Source organism: Choloepus didactylus, chromosome 2 (genome assembly GCF_015220235.1).
Source record: "Choloepus didactylus isolate mChoDid1 chromosome 2, mChoDid1.pri, whole genome shotgun sequence".
Taxonomy (NCBI): Eukaryota; Metazoa; Chordata; class Mammalia; order Pilosa; family Megalonychidae; genus Choloepus; species Choloepus didactylus.
Genome location: NC_051308.1, coordinates 58,367,615 through 58,389,751, shown reverse-complemented (window position 1 = coordinate 58,389,751; position 22,137 = coordinate 58,367,615). Strand labels below are relative to the sequence as shown.

Sequence of the window (22,137 nt, the reverse complement as noted above, 5' to 3'; positions counted from 1 at the left end):
TTGGTGCTGTGAGAAACATGGACTATAGGGTCAAGGGTGGAGGCATGTAGAAGGCTGTGACTAAAGTGCAGGTATGAGATGAGGGCAGCTTGAACTAGTGTGCTACAAGTGGAGGTGGGGAGAAGCGACTGGTAGGGTGACCAGACTTGGTGATGGACTGGATGTATAGGGGGTTTGGGCCTGTAGAAGGGCAAAGTGAGATGCTCCTTTCCTGCAACTATACCCTAAATCCTTCTTTCACTTCACATCCACGCTCCACCCAGACTAATCAGCACATGACTTTTCCCAGGCCACAGTGATTGGTTTCATGGTTGGTCAAATCACAGGGACATTCGTTCCACAGAAAGCAGAGCCCTCTAAACATATCCATTGCCACTGGTAGTCCCCTTAGGAGGGGAAGTGTAAGGAACAAACAGCCTAAGAGAAAGCTCATACAATGGATGGCAGATGGAAAGAAACCAAGATCTTGATGGTATTGTTGAGCCTCTTAGTCTATCAATCCATATGCTTGCCCTATCCCTGGACTTTGTTTAGTAAGGCAACACACTTCCTTTATTACTGTCATCAGTTTGAGCCGGATTTGACTCACAACTGAAAACATCCTAATTGATGCATATATATTGATGATATATATTGATATCATCTAGGAACCCCAAACCTGACTTAAGTATGCATGAGTACAGGAGATAAGCCTACAATGAAATTAACTCCTGGGTTTTAAAGAGAACAATAACTGATTTGAAAAGTGTGTTCAAGAATTCTGTAGAAGTTGGACATTTATAAACAGGGGCATACAAAGGAAATTTATATTTTTGGTTTATGCCATCACTTGTCAATAGTGGATGATATAAATTCACACTTCTTATCATGCCCTTCTTTGCATGAGTGTGTGCTGTATGGCAGGCTGCTGCTGAGTGAAGGATACAAAGTAATTTGCAGGCAGATGAATGGAAATTGCCTACTCAAAGGTATATTTTACATGCACAGTACCTAGCCTTGATCTAAATCACCACTGCTCTGCTGGGATATGGGCAGGGATATTAGTCTTATTTCTCTGTGTAGGCAGTCCTAATATTGACATTTCACTCAGCATAGGTAACCTCTTCCCACTTCAACTGATTTTTGCTCAAATCTGTTACCTCTGACATCTAAATAGAATAATAAAGACAAGTGTAGTATAAAATCCCACGTAGGGGATTAAAGTTTAGCACTTTTTGTTCATAGTAGTACTTGGCATGAAATGAAGCTAGGGAGAAAGAGACTGTAACAATCCCTATTTTTAATTTGTATGATTATTAATACCATGTCTGATTTTGCTTACCATTATATTCTAAAACACTGGCACAATGCTTGGCACACAGTAGGTCCTCAAATATATGTTGAATGAAAATTATACCATAGCAATGTGGTCAGCTATGTAAGTCACAAAAAGTGAAAGTTGCAAAAAAATTTAAAAATTTTTAAAAAGGGCATATCACCTTTATCCCCACATTGTGTTAAAATTCCCTCAAAACCCAGACTCTCTGAAAGCCTAGTGATAATTGAATTGTTTCTAGCAGCAATTTTAAATGTATATCAAACATTCAGTGTTCCAAGTGATGGTGGTAAGTCGGTAAAATAAAGGACAACAATTCCAAATATTTTAACATTCTGATTATATAGCTTTCTGGCCAGTTCACTCCCAGACGCACATTCAGGATAAACATATAGTCAACATTAAATGAATATTTATTTTTCAGGTTAAGAGGTTTTAAAATATGTATGTACAAGATAAATAAACTATACTCAGAGAATCACTGTAGTGAAGAATACACAAATACACGGAGTCTGCTTTATAGGATACAAAAATTATGTCATCAAATACAAAGAAAAACATTCAAGAAAGGGAGGCAAATTAGACCACCTTAGCAAAGAATGAAAATGTATTAACTAAGATGAAACAGAACAAATACCCTAAATATCAGGGCAAAATTTCTTTTCTAGTCCTCCAAGGTGCCTGGCTTTCTTTTTCTGTGCTGTGTTGTGTATTCCTAAATCAGGGGCCTCTGGCAGATTATGAGGCATCTCTTCCTCATCAGCCTAAGAAAGAGAAGATTGGGTGAATACAATCAAGTTCACACAAATGCCAGGGTGAAGAGAAATGAAACTCTGTAACATTTTTTTCAAGTACTTCTTTGTTGCCTCTTGTATTTGATATTCCCTCCAAAAGCATATTCCTCAATCTCTGTATGTTTCAATTTTTTAATTTTTTCCCCAAACAAAACATAGTTTCTACTTAAGTCAATCTGAAGAATAACGTTACTCAGCAAGAACCAGGATGTGCTAATCTCCATGTCCCTGCAATTTATATTTTGTTAAATGAGGACACTCTATCAACTTAAACTGGGAAAGGTTTTTCTCTGTTCATCCATGAATGGCTCATAAGAAATACCAATTTTCTTCTCTCATCCTGCACCCTTCTTCCCACCATCCCTGAAAATATAGTCCCTTCTTGGTGTTAAAAATATAAGTTTCTGAGTCACCTCCCCCCAACCCTGCTACCCCCAAGAAGTACACAAAACCAACCAGATGCTGCCTGCCCTCTAGTGTCGTCAATATATAATTGCTAGGAAATTGAACTACCAGACTATTTTGCTGAATAATTAGAAGGTCGCAATAGTAGAAAAGGATCAACTAGCCATTCTAGAGTATACTATAAATCTGGCAAATCTGATAAACATTATTTATACATATATGCTTAATGGACTAACAACAGTAGCAAAATCAGCTGCACAAGCATCATACCTTCTGTTTCTGTCTTGCATGCTTCTCTGTCCACTGCCTGGCATTCTTGAGGAAGACTGGCTTATTATATTTAAATTCTGAGGACTGAGATGAAATTAAAGAAAAAAATCAATGGAGAAAAAGCTGATTTGCAATGATAAGCACCAGCCACTGCAGCTATCCTCACACAAGGAGAGTTAGAGAATAGAGAAATTAGGACACACACTGCAGAGCAAATGGAGATACTTACTATGTCAGCCATGAGCGGGTCATCAGGGTTGGGTTCTGACATGAGCAACTGAACAGAGGTCAACACAGTTGCAATGTTGAGGGATGGTCTCCAGGCACCCTATACACAGACAGATGGGCAGTTGTTTTTACATTACTAAGAATGTGATACTATAATTCAAATATTACAGATGAGGAAAACAGAATGCCATAGTCAACCCTTTACCCACCACTCACTTTTGGTGGCAATTTGAGAATGTCTAGACAAATCCTTCCAGCAGAATCAATGTTTGGATGATAGATTGGAGTCAGAAATCGGATCTTAGGGGGTTCAAATGGGTACCTATGTAAGCATACGACAATGGATATGATTTTAATATAATATTGCTTAATATATGATAAACAATTTGCTGGTCACTACTGTTAAAAAAAAAATAACGCTGGTATTATCAAAGACAACTTTTGGGAGGCAAACCTTCCATCCCCCAACTTTTAATTATGAAAATTTTCAAACAATCAGAAAAGTTGAAATATTAAATATTAAAAACACCCATATACCCAACATCTAGATTCAAGCCACTTTACCCACTAAATACTTCAGCACTTATCTCCTAAGAATAAGGATGTTCTCCTATGTAACTGCAATACTATTATTACACCTATGATAAATTTAAAATAATTCCCCAAAATTATCTACTATTCAGTCTATATTCAGATTTCCTTCATTGTCCCCAAAATGCCTTTTATAGCTGAATTTTTCAAACCAGGTTCTAATAAAGATTTATATATTGCATTTCGTTATGATGTCTCTTTAGTAAGAAACAAATCTTAGAAAGTTCCCAGTCTATTTTCAGAACCAGTGTACCACATGATTAAGCTACCTCTCTCTGGACTTTTAACAAGTTTGACCAGGATCTGACCTGTTAAATAGATGTCTACATTTCAACAAGCAGATATTCATTTCATCCCTTTTCCATTCTGCACAGACTACTACAACTACAACTAACCTGATGAGAGCCTTAAAAGAGACTTAATTTAAAAGGCCTTAGATATGATCTAGCCCATTATTTAGAGAAGGAAACCAAACTCCAGGGAGAGAAAAATAACTTTCCCAAGGTCACATTAAGACCTGGATTAAAACCCAGTTCCTTTATCCCCTAGATTTAATGCTCTATATCCTACATTGCTCTGTATTCCAATAACCATACTTTACTCTGTAGGCTTAGAATGAAATTCACACTAACCTCTCAGGAACGATAACTTCCAGCTTGAAAACACCTTTTTCATAAGGTGTGTTGGCCCCACCTAATATTTCTTAAAAGAAAAGTTAAAAGGGAATCAGATGATTTAAATTACCACACTACATGGACCTAATGAGAGCTGTGGTTCTAGAAACTGGGTCTAGATCAATAATTCACTCTCAGGGCTTTAACAAATCCTCATGCAATGCACATGAAGCTGGTGTACCCTAAAAGTTGATGGTTTCAAAGGAAGGACATACAGAAGATCTAAAACAGAATGTACAAAATGCTGGTCACAGACCAAATACAACCTGCAGTTTTGTTTTGTTTGGACTGCAGTATTCTAATCATTTACATTTTCTGCCTTGCCTCAGAGACATTTGAGATGGTTATCTTTGGTCTAAACACTGCTTCAGAACAGATGTACAATCTTGGTATAATTTAGTAAAATGTATAATAAAAGGTCAAAGAAGCAAGAGATGCCAAGCAAATATTTTAGGAATGCAAACAAATTAGGACTGAAAGATGGTGGAACACTTTGAGATGAAATTGCTCCCTTTAGAAGAATACACAAATGTTTGAATTTCAGCACATAATCTTTAATAGGGCCATGACTCTCCTCTTAGGCATGTTGTAAATGATACTCACGAGCTCGCAGATCATCCATTTGGTCCTTTTCTTGCCAGCACATGATGCCTGGGGGTGGCTCTGTGGCTAACAAGTTCAGCTCCCTCTTCAGTCGTGAAGATCTCTGCATGATCCCCAAGTAAAAGGAACCCCACAAAGTTCACCACTTCACACTAAGAGCTAGCTGGGATTCACCATTCACTATGGGAGAAAAGAGGAAACAATGAAATAGCAATAGTAACTATGGAGTTTTCAGCAAGCAGCTTCGATTCAGTGAAGGACAAATAGATTCCTCTTATTGATCCCTAACCTGACATGGGAGCTTGAGTTTTTTCCATATCCTTCTTGTGAACTTAAAATATTGAAGCAAATAAATTTTAAAAATAAAGAATAAAAAAATTCAATAAAGCGCTACAAACAACAGAAACAATAAAAGATTTTAATTAACATCTGTTTCCACTGATATGAGAACTGGGCCTGGGTTTGATTTTGCTCACCATTGCATCCTCAGCATGCCTAGCATAATATGGGACTTGACAAATATCAGTTGTGTGAGAAGGTCTACATAAGCTGTGCAAGGAGCATGATATGGATAGTCAACATGAAGGACTCTGCCTCTGAGATATTTATAAGCTACTGCTTAAATGTCTGAGATTCTCTCCATGTATTGTGGATTCCACATCCTCCCAATTCTTCAGGGATCAATTATTCCATCTCTCTCCAGTATTTCCAATCTGTTCTTCTTAGCCATCTACATTCAAATCTGCTCAAAGGCTTTCTCATCTAAAACAAACACCCATGCACATATTCACTCAACATCCCTCTCAACTCTAGTTCTTCCTCTACCTACTGCCCAGACAAAAGATACGAACTCTTCGATACATGCATTTTTTTGTACATTAAGAAATTTTTCCTTACTTTCCAGCTTAAAAATATTTTCCTACATTTTTTTCTAAATGTTTTAGAATTATGCCTTTCACATTTAAGTCTTCAACACATTGGGAGTTGTTTTTTTTTGTGTATGGTGTGAGGTAGGAGTCCAATCTTAATGTTTTTTCCCCATCTGAATAGCCAATTGTCCTAGCATTTTTTGAAGTCCACTCTTTCCCTGCTGATATTGTCATAAATTAAATTTTCATGTATGTGTGGATTAGTCTGGGACTCTCTAATTTGTTCCAATTGCCAACTGGATTATCCTTTGATCAATATACCATTGTTTTACATCAAGTTCCTCTACCTTGTTCTTTTTCTTCAGAAAGATCTTGGTTATTCTTGGCCCTTACTCTTCCATATAAATTTCAGAATAGATCATAAAAATCCATGAACCTACATATACACACAATCCTGTTATGATCTGGATTGTAACTGCACTGACTCTATAGATCAATTTGTGGAGTACTGCCATCTTTGTGATATTGAATTCTGCAATCCATGAACATGATATATTTTTACGTATTCAGTATTTTTTGATGCTTTTCAATAATTTTATCATGTCCTCTAAAAAGGTCATATCTGGATTTTTTTAGATTATACTTAAGTACCTTACATTTTTTTCTCTTAAAAAACTGTATATTTCTGTTTTTTTACCAGAGTATATAAATATAATTGATCCTAACCCAAACCTTAGTAATGTTAATGATGAATCTCTGGTGGATGGAGTGGGGTAATTCTTCATAACCAACTATACTGTCCACAAATAACCAGTTTTATTTCTTACTTTCCAATCCTTTTCCTTGCCTTCTATTCTGGCTATAACACCCAGTAAAATGTTGAAATGAAGAGCTGATAGCTAGTATTCTTCTCCTTTTTCTAACCTGAAAGAGAAAGCTCTCAACACTATGGTTATGGGTAAGTTTGGTCTACAATTCTCCTTTCTCATTTTGTTCTTATCAAGTATAGGCATCAAGGTTATGCTAGTCTCCTAAAATGAGTTAGAAGTGTTGTCTATTTACATATTATAGAACAGGCTATTAAGATAGGAAGTATTTGTTCCTAGGATGTTTAGAATTCCATCTAGTCTTGGTGTTCTCACTGTGAGAAAACTTTAAACTACAAATCCAATATTATTTGAGTTTTCTATTTCTTCTTTAGTTAATTTTGCAAGTTCAAAATTTCTTTTATCCAGTTTTAAATTTAGTTGTATAAGGTTATCTTTTTAATCTTTGCAGCATCTGTAGTATGTCTCTGCTTTCACTTCTCACAATGTTTATCTTTGCCATCTGTTTTTTTTAATTGATCTTGCCAGGCACTGTGTCAATCTTATTAGTCATGGCAAAGAACACTTAATAGTTCAACTGGAAATGTATATTGTATTTCAATAATTTCTGTGCCTATCTTTATTATTTATATCCTTTCACTTTTTTATTTTTCAAACTTAAGTTGTACGCTTAAGTTTGTCTTTCTTCTTTTCAATTCTAAACTTTTAAGGCTACAAATTGCCTACTAGGTACCACAGCATTCCAAAGTTTTGATACATAGAATAGTCTTTATTCTTCCCTTCTAAATATTTTCTAAATTCCATAATGGTTTCTTCTTTGACACACCAATTATTTAGAGACAGGTTCCTAATTTTTAAACAGTAATATTTGCTATTGATTTCTAATATACGGTTAGAGAATACTGTTTGATATCTTAGCTACTTGGACCAGTGTTCTATATATGCCCATTAAATAAGCTGTTAATTGTGTTGTTGAACTTTTCTATGTCTTCACTGATTTTTTTCCTCTGTGTGATCTATTGATTATTGAGAATGATGTTTAACTGATAGATCGCTATGATGTTAGCTTTGTTATTTCTCCTTGTAGTCTTGTCAATTCTTGCCCTATATATTTAGGCTAGGCTATTACATACATACAAGTTTAGAAATGTTACATATTCTTGGCAAATTATAGCTTTTATCATTATTTCAGAACCTTTGGTTTCTAGTAATGCTTTTCGTTATGTAAATTTTGTACTAAAGCTATCCCAACTTTCTTCTGGTTGGTATTTGCCTGAGATAACATTTTCCATTCTTTTAATTTCAATTTTTCTGTATCTTTAGGCTATAGATGTGCCTCATATATATCTGGATTTTTAAAACCCAGTGTCTAATATAGTCTAATCCATATCTTTTAACAGATATATTTAGTACATTCATATTTATCAATTTATCAGTCATGTATTGCTGTAAAAACACCCAAAACTTAATGACATAAAACAGCAGTTTTACTTATTCATAATTCTGAGTCAGAAATTTGAGCTAAGCTCAGCTAAGTAGTTCTTTTGTTGGTCTTGCTTGGAATTATTCATGTGGTTGTAGTCATACGGAGGCTCCACTGGCAGCTGACAGCTGATTGGACTAGGAGGCCTAAGCTGAGATGGTTCATCTTTATTTTACCTCTTATTGGGAGGAACGGTAAAGTCACATCGCAAAGGGGCGTATAGACAGAGTTGAAAGGAATTATAACCATCTTTGCAAATAATCTAGCACAATAATAATTAGACAGGTTTAGATTTATGTCTACCATCTCATTTGTATTTTCTATTTGTCCCTCTTTTTCTAAGTTTCTTTTTCTCGTCTTCTGGTTTGATTTATTTTCTCTCCTTCCATTTCCCCTATCTGCTATTTGGATATTACAAACCTTGTGTTATTTAAAACAACTACCATATGGATTTTAACATGTATATTTAACTTACTGAAGTTTAAAGTTAACCAGAACCTTTACACTCTTCCCAATCAAGGACCTTAGAATGATTTAACCCTGATTACACTCCCTATTGTTTTATATAGCCAAAGTTTGTTTAAATTTACTCACATATTCATAATTTTTTGTTCATTTTTCCTTCTAGCACCTCAGATCTTCCAACCAGGATCATTTTCCTTCCACTTGAAGTACTTTAGTGAGAGTCTGATGGTGGCAAACTCACTTGGTTTGTCTGTGCCTGACATGTTTTCATTTTGCTTTTGTTCTTATAAAGTATTTTCTCCTGGAACATAGAAGATATTCTACTGTCTTCTAGTTTCCAGTGTTGCTATTAAGAAGTCAGTCTATTTGCTCTTTGAGAGTAAGGCGTCTTTTCTGTCAGGCTGTATTTAAAAATCTTTGATGTTTTGAAGTTCTACTCTCATTGTCTAGGTATGGATTCTTTTTACTTGTCCTTGAGATTTGTTGGATTTCATGAATTGAGTAGCTTGCTATCTTTTAAGAGTTCTGGGAAAATAGCCATTATAACTTCAAATATTGGAAGTCTCCTTCACTCCTTCTGGAATTTTGATTCTCATTCTCTCCTCCATGTCTCTTAATCTTTTAAAATTGTATTTCCATTTCTGTGCTACATTCTAGATGCTTTCTTCAGATCTACCTTCCCCTGCACTATTTTTCTCTTCTGCAATGTCTAACCTGCCCTTAAATCCATCCACAGAATTTTAATTTTCAATTATTACCTTTTTGATATCTTCAGGATCTACTTGGTTGCTTTAAAAATATGCACTATCATTTTTCATGCTTTTAGACCAGAGTTCAATACCTTTTTTTATTTCCTTAAACAGATTAAACATACTTATTTCTATCCTGTCTTGGACAATTCAAATATATTATGATTTTGCAAGTCTGCTTCTATAATTTTTTTTTTTTTTTTTTTTTTTTTGCCGGCTCTCAATTTTGTGATTCCTAATTCAGTGCTCATAGAATCATATCTGGGATTAATTCTTTAACATTAGTACTGAAGATGGGTTCTTTCAGAAAGAATCTGCACTTGCTCCTGACAGAGCTTGACACACCGTTAGCCCACCTTAAACTGAAATCTCTTGCAATTATACAGAGCACCCATGGAGAATGAATTAAGACTGGAAACCTGTGTGAAAGCCAGCTATGGTTACAAATACTCAGTGGCAATTCCCAAGCTGTTCTCCACCCCACTCTCCCCACCACCCCTAACCAGTGCCAAGGACTGAGACATACCTTTACTATTAAAATCAATGTATAGCACTCTGGGGTCCCAGTTTTAGGAGAGGAGATGTTCTATTAAAATCTCCACCATGGGAGGGCTCTGGACTTTTTTTTCCTGTTCTCCAAAGGACAATGAAAACTAAATTTCACCTGAATTGTATTCAGCAAATGCTCTCAAAGAAAGCCATCTTTAATGTTCCTCTTACATCTCTGAGTATCTGACATTAAGTTTTGGCCTGAGATTTTTTTTTTTTCTCATTTGCCTGCTTGTAGATTCATTTACAACGTACTGTTTAATTTTTTTAAAATACAAACTTTATTTTTGTTATTTTCAGAAGGTTCAATAAGGGTACCTAGTCCATCATATTGCCAGAAATGGGTGGAAGTTTTCCTCTTTCATTCTCTTCATAGCTGAGATTTTCGGATTATCTAAACTAATGGTTTCTAGTTCATCTCTCAACTTATTTTCAGTCTACTGCAATTTGTTCTACCCTATCATTCCAATGAAACTGCTTTGTCAAAGAGCACTAATGATCTTTCTATTGCTAAATTAAATGTACTCCTTTTAATCTACACCTTACTTCTGCACCATCTGTTGATCAGTCATCTCCTTCTTAAAAAGTCCCTTCCTTGGCCTCTGGGAACAATGATTTCTCCTGTTTCTCCTATCCTTCTAATCCCTCATTCATGAACTCCTCTTTCTCTGCCCACTTCATAAATCCTGGTTTCCTCTAAGGTCCTGCTCCAATCTTGTTCTCAATCTATAATCCCTTGCTATGTAGCTCCAGCTATTTTGAGAGTTTCAATATCACATGAAGAATGAAGACTTCATTTTTATCTCTAGCCCAAATTCCTAGCCTGATTGTCTCTTCTCTTTTCGACTGCCTACTATTCATCTTCACTTAGATATCCCCCAGAAAACTAAAAAACAAAATATAGTTGGAACAAAATGCACTACTTTCCCTCAAAGATCTACTCCTTTTCCCAAGTTCTTTATCTCAGTGAATGGCAATTTAACGAATATAAAAAGCAACCATTTGAAGGTGCTAGAAAGTGACCAAAAAGTGGACAGAAAATGGAGGAGATATACTACAGCCCTTGAAAGGAGATATCCAGCTTTTCTACTGAAGTAACTTCCTAGTTTGGAGTTCAAATATACCAAGCTAGAGGGGCTTTGTAAACATCTTGGGTTTTCCAATGAAAGTCCAGAAGAACCATACCACTCCAATATTAAGATGATCTGCCAGAAATTTAAATGCCTGCTAAAATAAAACTTGATATTCTCCAGAGGAAGATCACCAGATTCCAGATTCTCTATAGCATATCATTCATAATACCAAATATAGAAAAAAAATTAGACATATGAAGAAATAGGAAAATAGGAGCCACTGTGAAGGGGAAAAAACATGAACAGATGACTCAGATGTAAGAATCAGCTGACAGAGATTTTTTAAACAACCATGAAAAATTGTAGAATCTAAGAAAAATGATGGCTATAAAGGACGAAGAGGTATTTGGAATGTCAAGAGAGACACACTAAAAGAAAAACAAACGGAAATCCTAGAACTGAAAATTACAATACCCATTAAAATATCAGATTGGACACCACAAAAGAAAGGCTTAGTGAACCTGAAGATAAGTCAATAGGAATAATTCAAACTGAAGCACAGAGAGGAAAAAGATTAGGGAGGAGAAGGAGAGAACACAAATTGACACAACAATTTGTGGAAGAGATGACAGTATCAAGTAGTCTAGCAAACATGCAGTAGGAATCCTAAAAGAAGAAAAGAAAACATATTTGAAGGAATATTGGATGAAAAATTTCCAAATATGATTAAACAAACAGCAACTGACAGATCCAGGAAGGTAAGAGAAATCCAAGCAGGATAAATACAAAGAAAACCACACATCACAATCAAACTGTTAAAAAATAAAGAAAAAATCAAAAGATAAAAAAATCTTCAACTGATCAGAGAAAAAAAAGATATATTATATACAAATGAACAATGAATGATAAGATTGACAAGGATGTATTAACATCCAAGAAGGAGGGAAAGGCATGAGCGTGTTAAGGAGAGACAAAAAAGATATAAAAAAGACCCAAATTGAATCTCTAGATTCAGTCTTGCATTTGTAGCATCATTAAGGATCTGAATGGGTCACTTACATTTCCAAATTATATTTTACAGTATTTTATGAAGGAGAATAAATGCTATAATAAATTTGGAGATTCTAAAAGATCTCAAGAGAGATCTTTATATAATCAATAACTTGTCTTTTCTTCTCTTAGATAGATCTTTGGGAGCAAGTTTCCTCTTTTACTTTCTCTCCATTGCCTAGGTGAGTTCTTGGCTTAACAAATGTTTGAAATAAATGGTGAAACAGAGATCAAATGAGGATGTTATGAAAAAAGGTCACCTTTTCAAGCAAGGTCTCATATGGGACGCATGGTCTTGGCATGGTCACATTTCAGGACTGGGTTCTGAAGTTCATAGTTATAAACTCAATCTGGCAGTAAATCTACACTCAATGGGACTTATATGTATTAATCCATGCCAAGTTCACTCATAAAGACTTAAATATTAACCAAAAGGCCTCTTTATTAATTTGTGAAAACTACTTTGAAAACTTTAATTTTCACATTCTCTCTCTAATTTATTTCTACTTTGGAAACTAATTATAATCAGAAGGTTATCAAGTGGGCATAGTTAGTTGGATGGTCATAATTTATGATAATCATCTATCTATCTCAACCACAGAAATACAACCAGAGGAGACCAAATATGTGTATTGGTTGAGTAAAGACACTCTCCTGAATCCTGTTGCAGAAAATAATCTTGGTCATTTGATTCTCCTTTTTCTAATCTTAGGTATGCTGCTCTACCCTATTAACACTCTTTCAGAAATATTTAAACAGAATTAAAATAACAAAGGTGAATCAATATATTAAATAGAATCAATTATACTACAAGTCTTTCATATAAATTATTCTTACAACTCCTAAAGTTCCTTAGTAATATCTCTTAAGACCAATATTTCTTACTTCACTAATTAACCTGTTTTACAGAGATCATCACTTTTTCAGTAAGCACTCAGAAATCCATTACAATAAAACTATCCAGAAGTATAAAGTGTATCTTTACATAAAATGAGAACAGTGGAAAAGCATGGTAAAGAGATTAGAATAGGGTGCGAACAAGCAAGACAATTTCTCACCACTATCAACACACAAATTGGTATATGCCACTCTTTGGCTCAAAATCCATCATTACTGCCCATTGTGTGGGCATAAAGATTCTTTACAATCTAGAACCAACCTATATCCTATCACTACTCCCCATAAACTTATGCTTCAGTCACCCTGATCTACTCCCGTTGCCCATTAGATAGGCAGACATTAAATTACCACTTCTTTCACACCTATACATATGTACATATTAACTTACAACTTCGTTTCCTTCTCTGGTCATTTAACTTCTTTCAAATGTCTCTGTGTTTCCACATCCATATTTGCATCTTGTATTGTAATATATCCGACAATTTCTCCCAATCAGGCCGAATTTTTTGAGGGCAAAGACTTAGTCTTATTATTATTATTATTATTTTTAATCAACAGTGCCTAACCGCATCCAGCCCTGTAGTAAGTTTGAAGAATTAATGGGCGTGACGTGAGTTTCAGAGAAGAGGCTGAAGGCGGCAAAATAGCCTGCGCGCATCTCCGCAGCGAGTACGGGGCACTGAAGTCTTGTCCACAGTTGTAAGCTACTCTCTGCTGTGGCAGGAGGCCGGTTGGGGGAACGGGAGGTGTCTGACCACACACGGTTTACAGAAAACACTGTCTCCTCCGGTCAAGAGTGGCTTTTTCAGACGCTCTCCTTTCAGAAGAGAGGAAACTCCCATGTTAGGCAGAAACAGGACTCCCTGCCTCCGAGACGCACAGTTACCTCTTCCTGGGTGCGTTCTTTCAGTGGGGGAACAAAAACCTCTCCTTTCTTACCTGCGCGGACTCACCTCGCACCACACCACCGCGCGAACACCTGGTATCGGCGCCTGCGCGAGGCCGGACGGTTGGCGTCGCTCCGCCTCCCGGCCCGTGAAGATTGCGATTGGTCCGTAGCAATCTCCTGGGGGAGCGGGGAGTGCGTAGCTTCCTACTGGCCAGCTCTTAAAGCCTGGCTTCCACTCACGCTACGTTCAAATTCAAGCGCGCCAGGCGGCGCCACTCAACCTCAAAACTACTAGCTGCTTGGAGCTGGGAATTCCGCTGGCGGTGTGCTGGCAGCACGACTTGTTGTGAGCGGGTCACCAGTTCGGTTACGAGTTCGGCTGTTTGTCAGAGTGGGAAAGGACTCGGAGTATTTTCAGGGCTCCCGGCTTTAAGGGTGGCGCTGGGGGATTAAAAATGAATGAGATGGGGTCGCGCAGGGATGCCGGCAGTCCGAGCGTTTTTATTATCCACTGACACCTCTCACCTCAGGGATGGTAACAACATACATTTACATCATTTTAGAGTTTTCAAAGGGCTTTCATATGTATCGTCACTGGTCCTCACAACAACCCTGTGAGGTAAACCCGCTTTTGGATTGTTAAAATGGGAACGGATTTGTCCTAGTACAAAGGTTCAAATTCGATTACCTAGTTTGGGTTTTCCCAAAGAGATCCAAGACCTTTGGGGACACCTTCCCCTAACCCCTCCATCACTGGGAAAAAAAGACCTCAAGACAAGAATGATTTCGGCTCGATAACTTCCTTCTCTACCGCCATTCCTTCCCATGAATGTACTTATGGGTGCATTTTAAAATGTGGATTATTGGCAATAATTTAACATTTTTGAACCGGTTTCTATATCATCCCACGTTACTTTTTCCTTCTCTAACAACCCTCAGTGAATCTATTAGGGAATGCAGAGTGACACAATGGGTGAAAATAGTTTCATTTGGACTATGCCTCCTCAACAGGGACATGAACAAATTGAATTTATCCTAAGCAATGGCTGGGATGGTGGTGGTGGGGAGGGCAAGAGTTTATCCTGGGCAAGGAGGGTGCAGGACAGTGAGGAGGAACAATGAAAGGAACCGGAAATATTTAATCTGGAGAACGGAATCCATGATAACTGTCTTTATTTTAAATATTTTTCACATGGAAGATTTTACTTCTGTGGACACATCTAAAACCAATGGATGAAAGTTAAAGAGATGCAAATTTTAGCTCAATAAAACATTCTATCCATTAAAACTCGAAACAAAACAGGTAAACTTGGGGGATTGTGAATTCTCCATCACTAGAAGCATTCAAATGGAAGTTTAGTAGTCACGAGCATAAGGGTTCCTTGCATTGGGTGGAAGTTTGGAATAGATGACTCGTAAATCTTCTTCTGACTTGAAAAGTGTGCTACCTCCTGACTAAGGAAGTACCTGTTTTTAGCTAAGCCAGCCCTGACTTCTGAGAGTTGCCTCTCTCAGAGGTGATTGTTCTATGAGAGCCCAGGGATGGCGCAAGCCTGACTTTAATCTAAAGGACATGGCTGGAACTTGACTAGCCTTGGAAATGCTATGGATGGGGAAAAAACCTCATCTCACTTCTCTCAGCTCATTGTGTAGCTTTGGAACAGTGGTAGTAAAAGAGTAATGGCCAGTCTTTCCCTAAGTTTGTAAACCAGCATCATTTTGGCCTCTGCTGTGATTTCTACATTTAGTCCAAATTAGAGTCAAGTAGCAGCTGATTCCCTGAGACCACTGTGGGGTTATCTCATCAAAACACCCACACTTCACTAGGACTTCCTGATTTTATCCTCATTAGTTGTAGAAATGACCAAGTTTATGAATTACAAACATAAGGAATTCTGTGAGTGTTCCATCTAATTTACAATTACTGCAGGGGTTTTGCATTTATTGTTAGTATTTACTCATTGTAGTAAATTGTTTTCTGTCATAATTCTGGACTTGCTGCTTATTTTACTATTATTCTCTGTTTTAATCTCTTCAATGCCTTCCTTTATTTTCTCTCCTATCCCAACTATAATTGTACCTGCATTACAGTTCAGTCTTTAGAACTGAAATTGTATACTTCCTTGGGTGGTTCTCTGAGAAATGGGTCTTAAAATGACTCTTAGAAAATGCAGACAGTGTACTAAGTCTGAAAGAAAGCATTGGTGGTATGTTAAAACAAGAAAATATCTATAGTTTTGGCAACCAAACTGAAAGGGTTGGGAAAAAAAGAAATGCTAAGTATGTGGTTTCCATTTTTCCACCAGAGGGAGGTATGTGAACTGGTGGGAATTGAGGCTGGGCTGAAAGATTTTCATTAATTTTGTACACGTGTTATTGCTTTTAAAAGGGAGTATTCTGTTATAATTTATTTTTTAAAGTGTGGGTGTGGGAAATTATTATTTTATAAAAGTTTCTTCATTTTAATAAAAGAATGCATCCTAGTTGGCATATCTAGTTTGTTTAAAAGTTTAAAAATGTATTTGTACACAGCTTGCCAAGATTTACTTGTGTATAAACTTTTTTCCCTTTAAAATAAAAAGTGTTTATTTAGGGAATTTAAGCCACAATATTTGTTTTTAATGAGTCTCAGAGGGCTCTGGTTTGAGAAAGAAGTTTCAGCAAAAAACAGATATGATTTGTTCTTCCACTTTTAAATTCAGAAAGTCTTTTCCTACCCAGAGATTATGAAATATTCATTTCATCTTCTACACTGTTATGGTGTGATTCTCCTCCCCCCCACTTAATTTTGAAAAACTTTTGTGGTCATAGGCACATGACTTTTTTGTGGCATAGTTGTGTGTGTGTGTGTGTGTGTGTGTGTGTGTGTGTGTGTTTACTAGGCCTGTTTAACTAATTAGCTTATAATTATTATTACTTCTTTCAGTAATCAAATAGTTGGAAGACACACTGGTTTTATAGTCAATTCCTTTCCCTCCAGCTAAGTACACACTTAAATTATCCAAGGAATTTAGCTGCTTATACTTTTCTTATAATCTCCATAGAGGGTATTATACTCTTAGCAGCTCAGAAAATAAAAATATAGCAAATACAATAGTATAGTTAGGAATAACTTCCTGGAGCTTCCTAGTATTGAGATTAAATTGTTCCTGTTGAAATTTAAGCTAAAACTTCTTGGGTGAGTAAGGATTTAACCAGGACTTGGTCAATTTTAGCTTATATATAGAACTAAAACTAGAGATTTTTTCTTTCCTGATTCTGAATGCAAAAAAGAATACAGTCAAAGGAAATGCAACATTATTCAGCCTGAAAATTTGCCTCGGTTTAATAATCCTTATTAGTATTATTATTAGTATCCTTTATTAGTATACCAATAAAATATATAGTTCAATTATACATATATTTTTTGAGCAGCTATTGTGTACCAGAAACAGAATATTAAAATGGTGTACATGGATACTATCAGGTGTGCTCTGTAAGATTTTCAGCAATTTGTGTTATTCTGCAACCTTGCCTCGCTCTCATTTTTTTTTTGGCTTCTTTTCCAGATTGGCAGTTGTTTAGTTAATAACAGTTTCTTGAAAAGGATTAAATTTCTATCTGGGTATTCTTTCTAATTTATTATCAGTGTTTCTTCTGTCCTTTAGAGAGAGTTCTATTTTGGAACTTGTGGGCACTTTTAATTATTGGCAAGAGGCTGAGTTGTAAGAAGAGGTATCATGTTGATAAGTTACAAAGTAATTGTATAGTGACTGTAAACAAATCCATGTAGTAGAACAAGGCTGTCTAAAGTATATACATATATTATTACTCCTTGATTATTTTTATGCATGTTATTCACAGTTCACAAAGATGTTGTAAGGCTTACTTAGTATTTATGAAGCATTTAAGAACACCCCACTAAAGCATATCATGGATAGACACAGTATTATTACACAATGATATTTTGCATTTATAAATCACTTTTCATTGATTCATTTATTTCCTCAGTGTGTGATTTCCAGTTCACCTCAGGGGAAAATGAGGCACAAGCAAACTTTGCATGATATAAATAGGGAAGTGTCCTGATCATTTTTACAATAATTTTCAATGAAAAATTTCAAGCATACAGAAAAAATTAAAGAGCCTAATAATTGCATAGGTTCCCTTTCATCATGGATAACAGATTTAATTATATTTTGTCCAGGTCTAAGGCCCTGGGGTATATTGTGAGTATTAAATCATTGAGACAGACACAGGTTTTATAACCAAGTTCACGATGAATATGAAAATGTCCTACCTGCTGCGTTAGGAGTTTAGTATTCTCCACAGTTTCTTCTTGTAGATTTGAAAAAAATCGTGATAGACAAGACATCCACTCCTTTTTCTGAGAATTTAAGAGTCATGGATAGGGTAGAGGAGGAGGAGGGAGAAAGAGGTAAATTAACATTTTTTTGTGTGTGTCAGGGATGGTACTGGGCATCCTTTCAAATATTATCTTATTTGATCCACACGACTACCCTGTGAGATATTAACATTCCCATTTTACACATAAGGGAATAGTCGCGAAGAAATCAAGTAACTTGTCTACGGAAATGTGAATTCAAGGTTGTTTGAATTTAAAGTTTATTCTCTTTTCACTATACCTGGATGCATCTTCTTCAAGATCTTTTCTGGGCCCAGAGCGTCACGGTGAAAGTATTTACATATAAAATATAACAGTGTACGTATGTGTGTATGCGCCTCCCTCCCCTTCTCCTCCATCCACATTTACATTTACTGTAATTCATACACTCTGGGTTTATTAACACTTTGTTAATAAAACTCTTGATTTAGAACCAGGACTAGAAAAAGTATCTTTCAGGTACTTTATGTCTGTTTACCCCCCACCAGAAAATAGGGATAATCGCTGCCTCTTTTCACTTCAAAGGAATGATGTGATGATTACGGAGCTAAGATTAGTAGACACAAGAATAAACTACAACTCCCCAAATGCCCAGCGGAAGAGGATGGTGACGGTCCGGGAGACTATGCCAACTTTAGAGCAAAGGTGACCTCGTTGTGTCCCGCGGCGATGTATAGAAGCGCCGGGCTCGTTTCCTTCTGATGCATCCAGGGATTTGTAGTTCCCTGAAGGCCATTGAGCGCCCTTAGGGCACGTCTCTAACTACAAGTCCCGTGATGACCCATGGCCCGGGCAGCGCGTGCGTATAGAAGCCGAGGGCTAATGCGGGCGGTGCTTGTGGCGGGAGGAGTAAAGATGGCGGCGCGAGGGTTTCCGCCTTCTGCTCCCGGCTGAAGCGCTGTGAAAGAGACGGCAGCAGCAACAGAAGCAGCAACAGCAATCTAGCGGTAGTAGTTTGAGCAGCAGCTGCCCAAACCGGAGCAATGGCGGAGCTGGAGCACATTGGCGGTAAGCGGGCAGAGTCGGCGCGAATGCGGCGGGCTGAGCAGCTTCGGCGCTGGAGGGGTTCGCTGACCGAACAGGAGTCCGCGGAGCGGCGCGGCGCGGGGCGGCAGCCGCAGACTCGTCGAGGGAGCCCCAGGGTCCGCTTCGAAGACGGTGCCGTCTTCCTGGCCGCCTGCTCCAGCGGTGACACTGACGAGGTGAAAAAGCTTCTGGCTAGGGGCGCCGACATCAACACGGTCAACGTGGACGGCTTGACAGCCCTGCACCAGGTAACTCCCTTCTTGGTATTACAGGCGTCCAGTCTCCTACAGAAGAGCCCGTGACACCTGCGAGCCACCCCCTGGAGAGGATTGGCATCAGTGCCGAACCCCACCCCTACGTGAACGCTGCCCTTTTGGGCTAGTCGGTTTTGTTCTTGGCCAGCTTTCTCCACAAATCAAATCTCTTACGATCCCAGAGTCCTTACCTCAAGGAATAGTGTCACCCAGCTGACACCCAGTGTTTGTATTTCCCTCCACCTACTTATGTTGTCATGGTTACTGATGATTTGGTACCTGGTGTTATCTCTATAGATTAATCATCTTCACTTCTGTCTGGTTGGTGTGCCAGTACACACCATGTCACCATATGCATGGTCAGTGTTATTTGTCAGAAGCCGTTTCAGAAAATTCGGTTTTCTGTTTGTGTGGCCCCGTTATAGAATATCTTAGATCACTTAAAGAGTAAATCCCAATACTGTGTTAAGGCAAGCAGATCTTCTAAAACCACATATCTCGTTTTGCTCATTTATGGTACTTCAAAATCAGTTTGTGTCTCCTCCAGGATCTAACTCTTAAAACACCCATAACCTCATTGTCACAGGAGTCTTATTTTCTTCCCAGCAGTGTTACCTCCCTAAGGGCTTCCTGTGGAGAGAACCAACCTACTGAATCACTTATATTTATTTGGTACCTACGGGATAAACTCTCTGTTTGTTTGTTTGTTTTTTTTTCCTAAAGCCTTCTGTAGAAATCACATACCCTATATATATAGCAACTGTATATGGAATGTGGATGACCTGTCAGTTCTGTGCTTGGTAATAACACTACTTCTCTCTCCTTATGCAACAGTGTTCTGTATATTCTGACTGCCTGAACTAACTCCACCCTCCCAAATAGAACTTCTTCAGTTATTTTGGTTAGCTGAGAGCTGGACACCCACTCTATTTTTCTTATTTTTCTTCTGCTGTCTGTGCAAAATGAAATGTGTTGGCATGAGAGCCCACTTCTAATTAATAATTCAACTTTATGTCAAACTACTTCCTTAAATATATTAGCTAATAGCTTAAAATTACTTCTCATCACGTTGGCAACCCTTCTCTTTCAGACGCAGTAGCATTCTCCTCTGTCCACCCTATATGTATCCAACTTTTTCTGCTCGTAATAGTGCCCCACCTAAGGTAACAACCAACATTTGTATGGTGTTTTGCTGTTTAAACAACTATTTTGTAAGTTAACCTCAAGTGAGTCTCAGCAGTTACCCTGGGAATTAGGTGGGGCAGGTGATATTGTTATTCCCATTTTACAGATGAGGAAACTGAAGCTCAGATAAATTGTTATTTGTGTAAGGTCAGAAAGGAGAGAAGTTGCGTTTGGGTACATATTTTTCAGATTTTAAGTCCAGAGTTTGATATTTCATCTGAGAAGAAGAAGAGTAAAATAAGATAGATACTAAGAGAGCTGCATTTATTACTTTTAATTTCTGAACTCTTTGGGAAGGTTAGTTCTTATTTTTCCAGATATTTGGAATGTGAAGAAGATTTAGATCTGAATTTTGGAAAAAATCATTTAATGAATCAACAGAGGATAAAGGAATAGAGTCCAGCTTTCTAGTTCATATGTCCCTTTTTTTTTTAATCATCATTTTATTGAGATATATTCACATACCACGCAGTCATACAAAACAAATCGTACTTTCGATTGTTTACAGTACCATTACATAGTTGTACATTCATCACCTAAATCAATCCCTGACACCTTCATTAGCACACACACAAAAATAACAAGAATAATAATTAGAGTGAAAAAGAGCAATTGAAGTAAAAAAGAACACTGGGTACCTTTGTCTGTTTGTTTCCTTCCCCTATTTTTCTACTCATCCATCCATAAACTAGACAAAGTGGAGTGTGGTCCTTATGGCTTTCCCAATCTCATTGTCACCCCTCATAAGCTACATTTTTATACAACTGTCTTCGAGATTCATGGGTTCTGGGTTGTAGTTTGATAGTTTCAGGTATCCACCACCAGCTACCCCAATTCTTTAGAACCTAAAAAGGGTTGTCTAAAATGTGCGTAAGAGTGCCCTCCAGAGTGACCTCTCGGCTCGTTTTGGAATCTCTCTGCCACTGAAGCTTATTTCATTTCCTTTCACATCCCCCTTTTGGTCAAGAAGATGTTCTCCGTCCCACGATGCCGGGTCTACATTCCTCCCCGGGAGTCATATTCTACGTTGCCAGGGAGATTCACTCCCCTGGGTGTCTGATCCCACGTAGGGGGGAGGGCAGTGATTTCACCTTTCGAGTTGGCTTAGCCAGAGAGAGAGGGCCACATCTGAGCAACAAAGAGACATTCAGGAGGAGACTCTTAGGCACAAATATAGGGAGGCCTAGCCTCTCCTTTGCAGCAACCGTCTTCCCAAGGGTAAAACTTATGGTAGAGGGCTCAACCCATCAAACCACCAGTCCCCTATGTCTGTGGTCATGTTAGCAACCATGGAGGTGGGTTAGGCGAATACCCCTGTACTCTCCACAGGCTCCTCAAGGGATATGTCCCTTTTTGAATCACTATTCTATCAAAACATAATTTTCTTGGTGTAACTTGGTAACCTTGTTTCTTTTAAGGTGACTCTGTTAGCTGAGTCTGGGCTTTACATGTTAAGAATACCCTGCAGAAAGCATCCACTTTTAGGTCGCTCATGATAGATCTCTTTCCCATACCAGGTAACTGTTCTCTGATCCCTTTTCTTGAGACTGACCT

General features: G+C 37.6%; 2 protein-coding genes across 8 annotated transcripts in view; one reads left to right on the top strand and one right to left on the bottom strand.

Moving 5' to 3' along the window:
• Positions 1-1,710: 1,710 nt before the first annotated feature.
• UBE2T (ubiquitin conjugating enzyme E2 T) lies at positions 1,711-13,861 on the bottom strand. 3 transcript variants are annotated; one of them, XM_037812177.1, is made up of 7 exons: positions 13,785-13,861; positions 4,881-5,060; positions 4,236-4,305; positions 3,229-3,334; positions 3,014-3,112; positions 2,785-2,868; positions 1,711-2,079 (listed from the first exon to the last, which is right to left on the bottom strand). In XM_037812177.1, the coding sequence occupies exons 2-7, from the start codon at positions 4,987-4,989 to the stop codon at positions 1,954-1,956; spliced, it is 594 nt and encodes a 197-aa protein (XP_037668105.1). In that variant the 5' UTR covers positions 4,990-5,060; positions 13,785-13,861; the 3' UTR covers positions 1,711-1,953. The 3 variants fall into 3 exon arrangements, with proteins under 3 accessions (XP_037668105.1, XP_037668118.1, XP_037668116.1); XM_037812190.1 differs by having other exon boundaries at positions 13,799-13,817; XM_037812188.1 differs by lacking the exon at positions 13,785-13,861 and adding an exon at positions 13,234-13,448.
• A 5,105-nt stretch (positions 13,862-18,966) lies between these two features.
• Positions 18,967-22,137, top strand: part of PPP1R12B (protein phosphatase 1 regulatory subunit 12B) — a 264,369-nt gene continuing 261,198 nt past the window's right edge. For all 5 annotated transcript variants that reach the window (XR_005215124.1, XM_037825034.1, XM_037825038.1 and 2 more), the window contains exon 1: positions 18,967-19,392. Coding sequence is in view for 4 of the 5 variants with exons in the window: in XM_037825034.1 (XP_037680962.1) it covers positions 19,102-19,392 (291 nt within the window). In the remaining variant the exon portion in view is untranslated. The remainder of the gene's footprint in view (positions 19,393-22,137) is intronic.

What these genes read in the sequence shown, in the direction of transcription:
- UBE2T (XM_037812177.1), bottom strand. Translation starts at nt 4,989, where the DNA reads ATGCAGAGATCTTCACGACTGAAGAGGGAGCTGAACTTGTTAGCCACA. An exon ending in GAAGTTATCGTTCCTGAGAG is followed by an intron (nt 3,335 to 4,235) that starts GTTAGTGTGAAT and finishes ATGCTTACATAG; the next exon opens with GTACCCATTTGAACCCCCTA. An exon ending in TTCTCAAATTGCCACCAAAA is followed by an intron (nt 3,113 to 3,228) that starts GTGAGTGGTGGG and finishes GTCTGTGTATAG; the next exon opens with GGTGCCTGGAGACCATCCCT.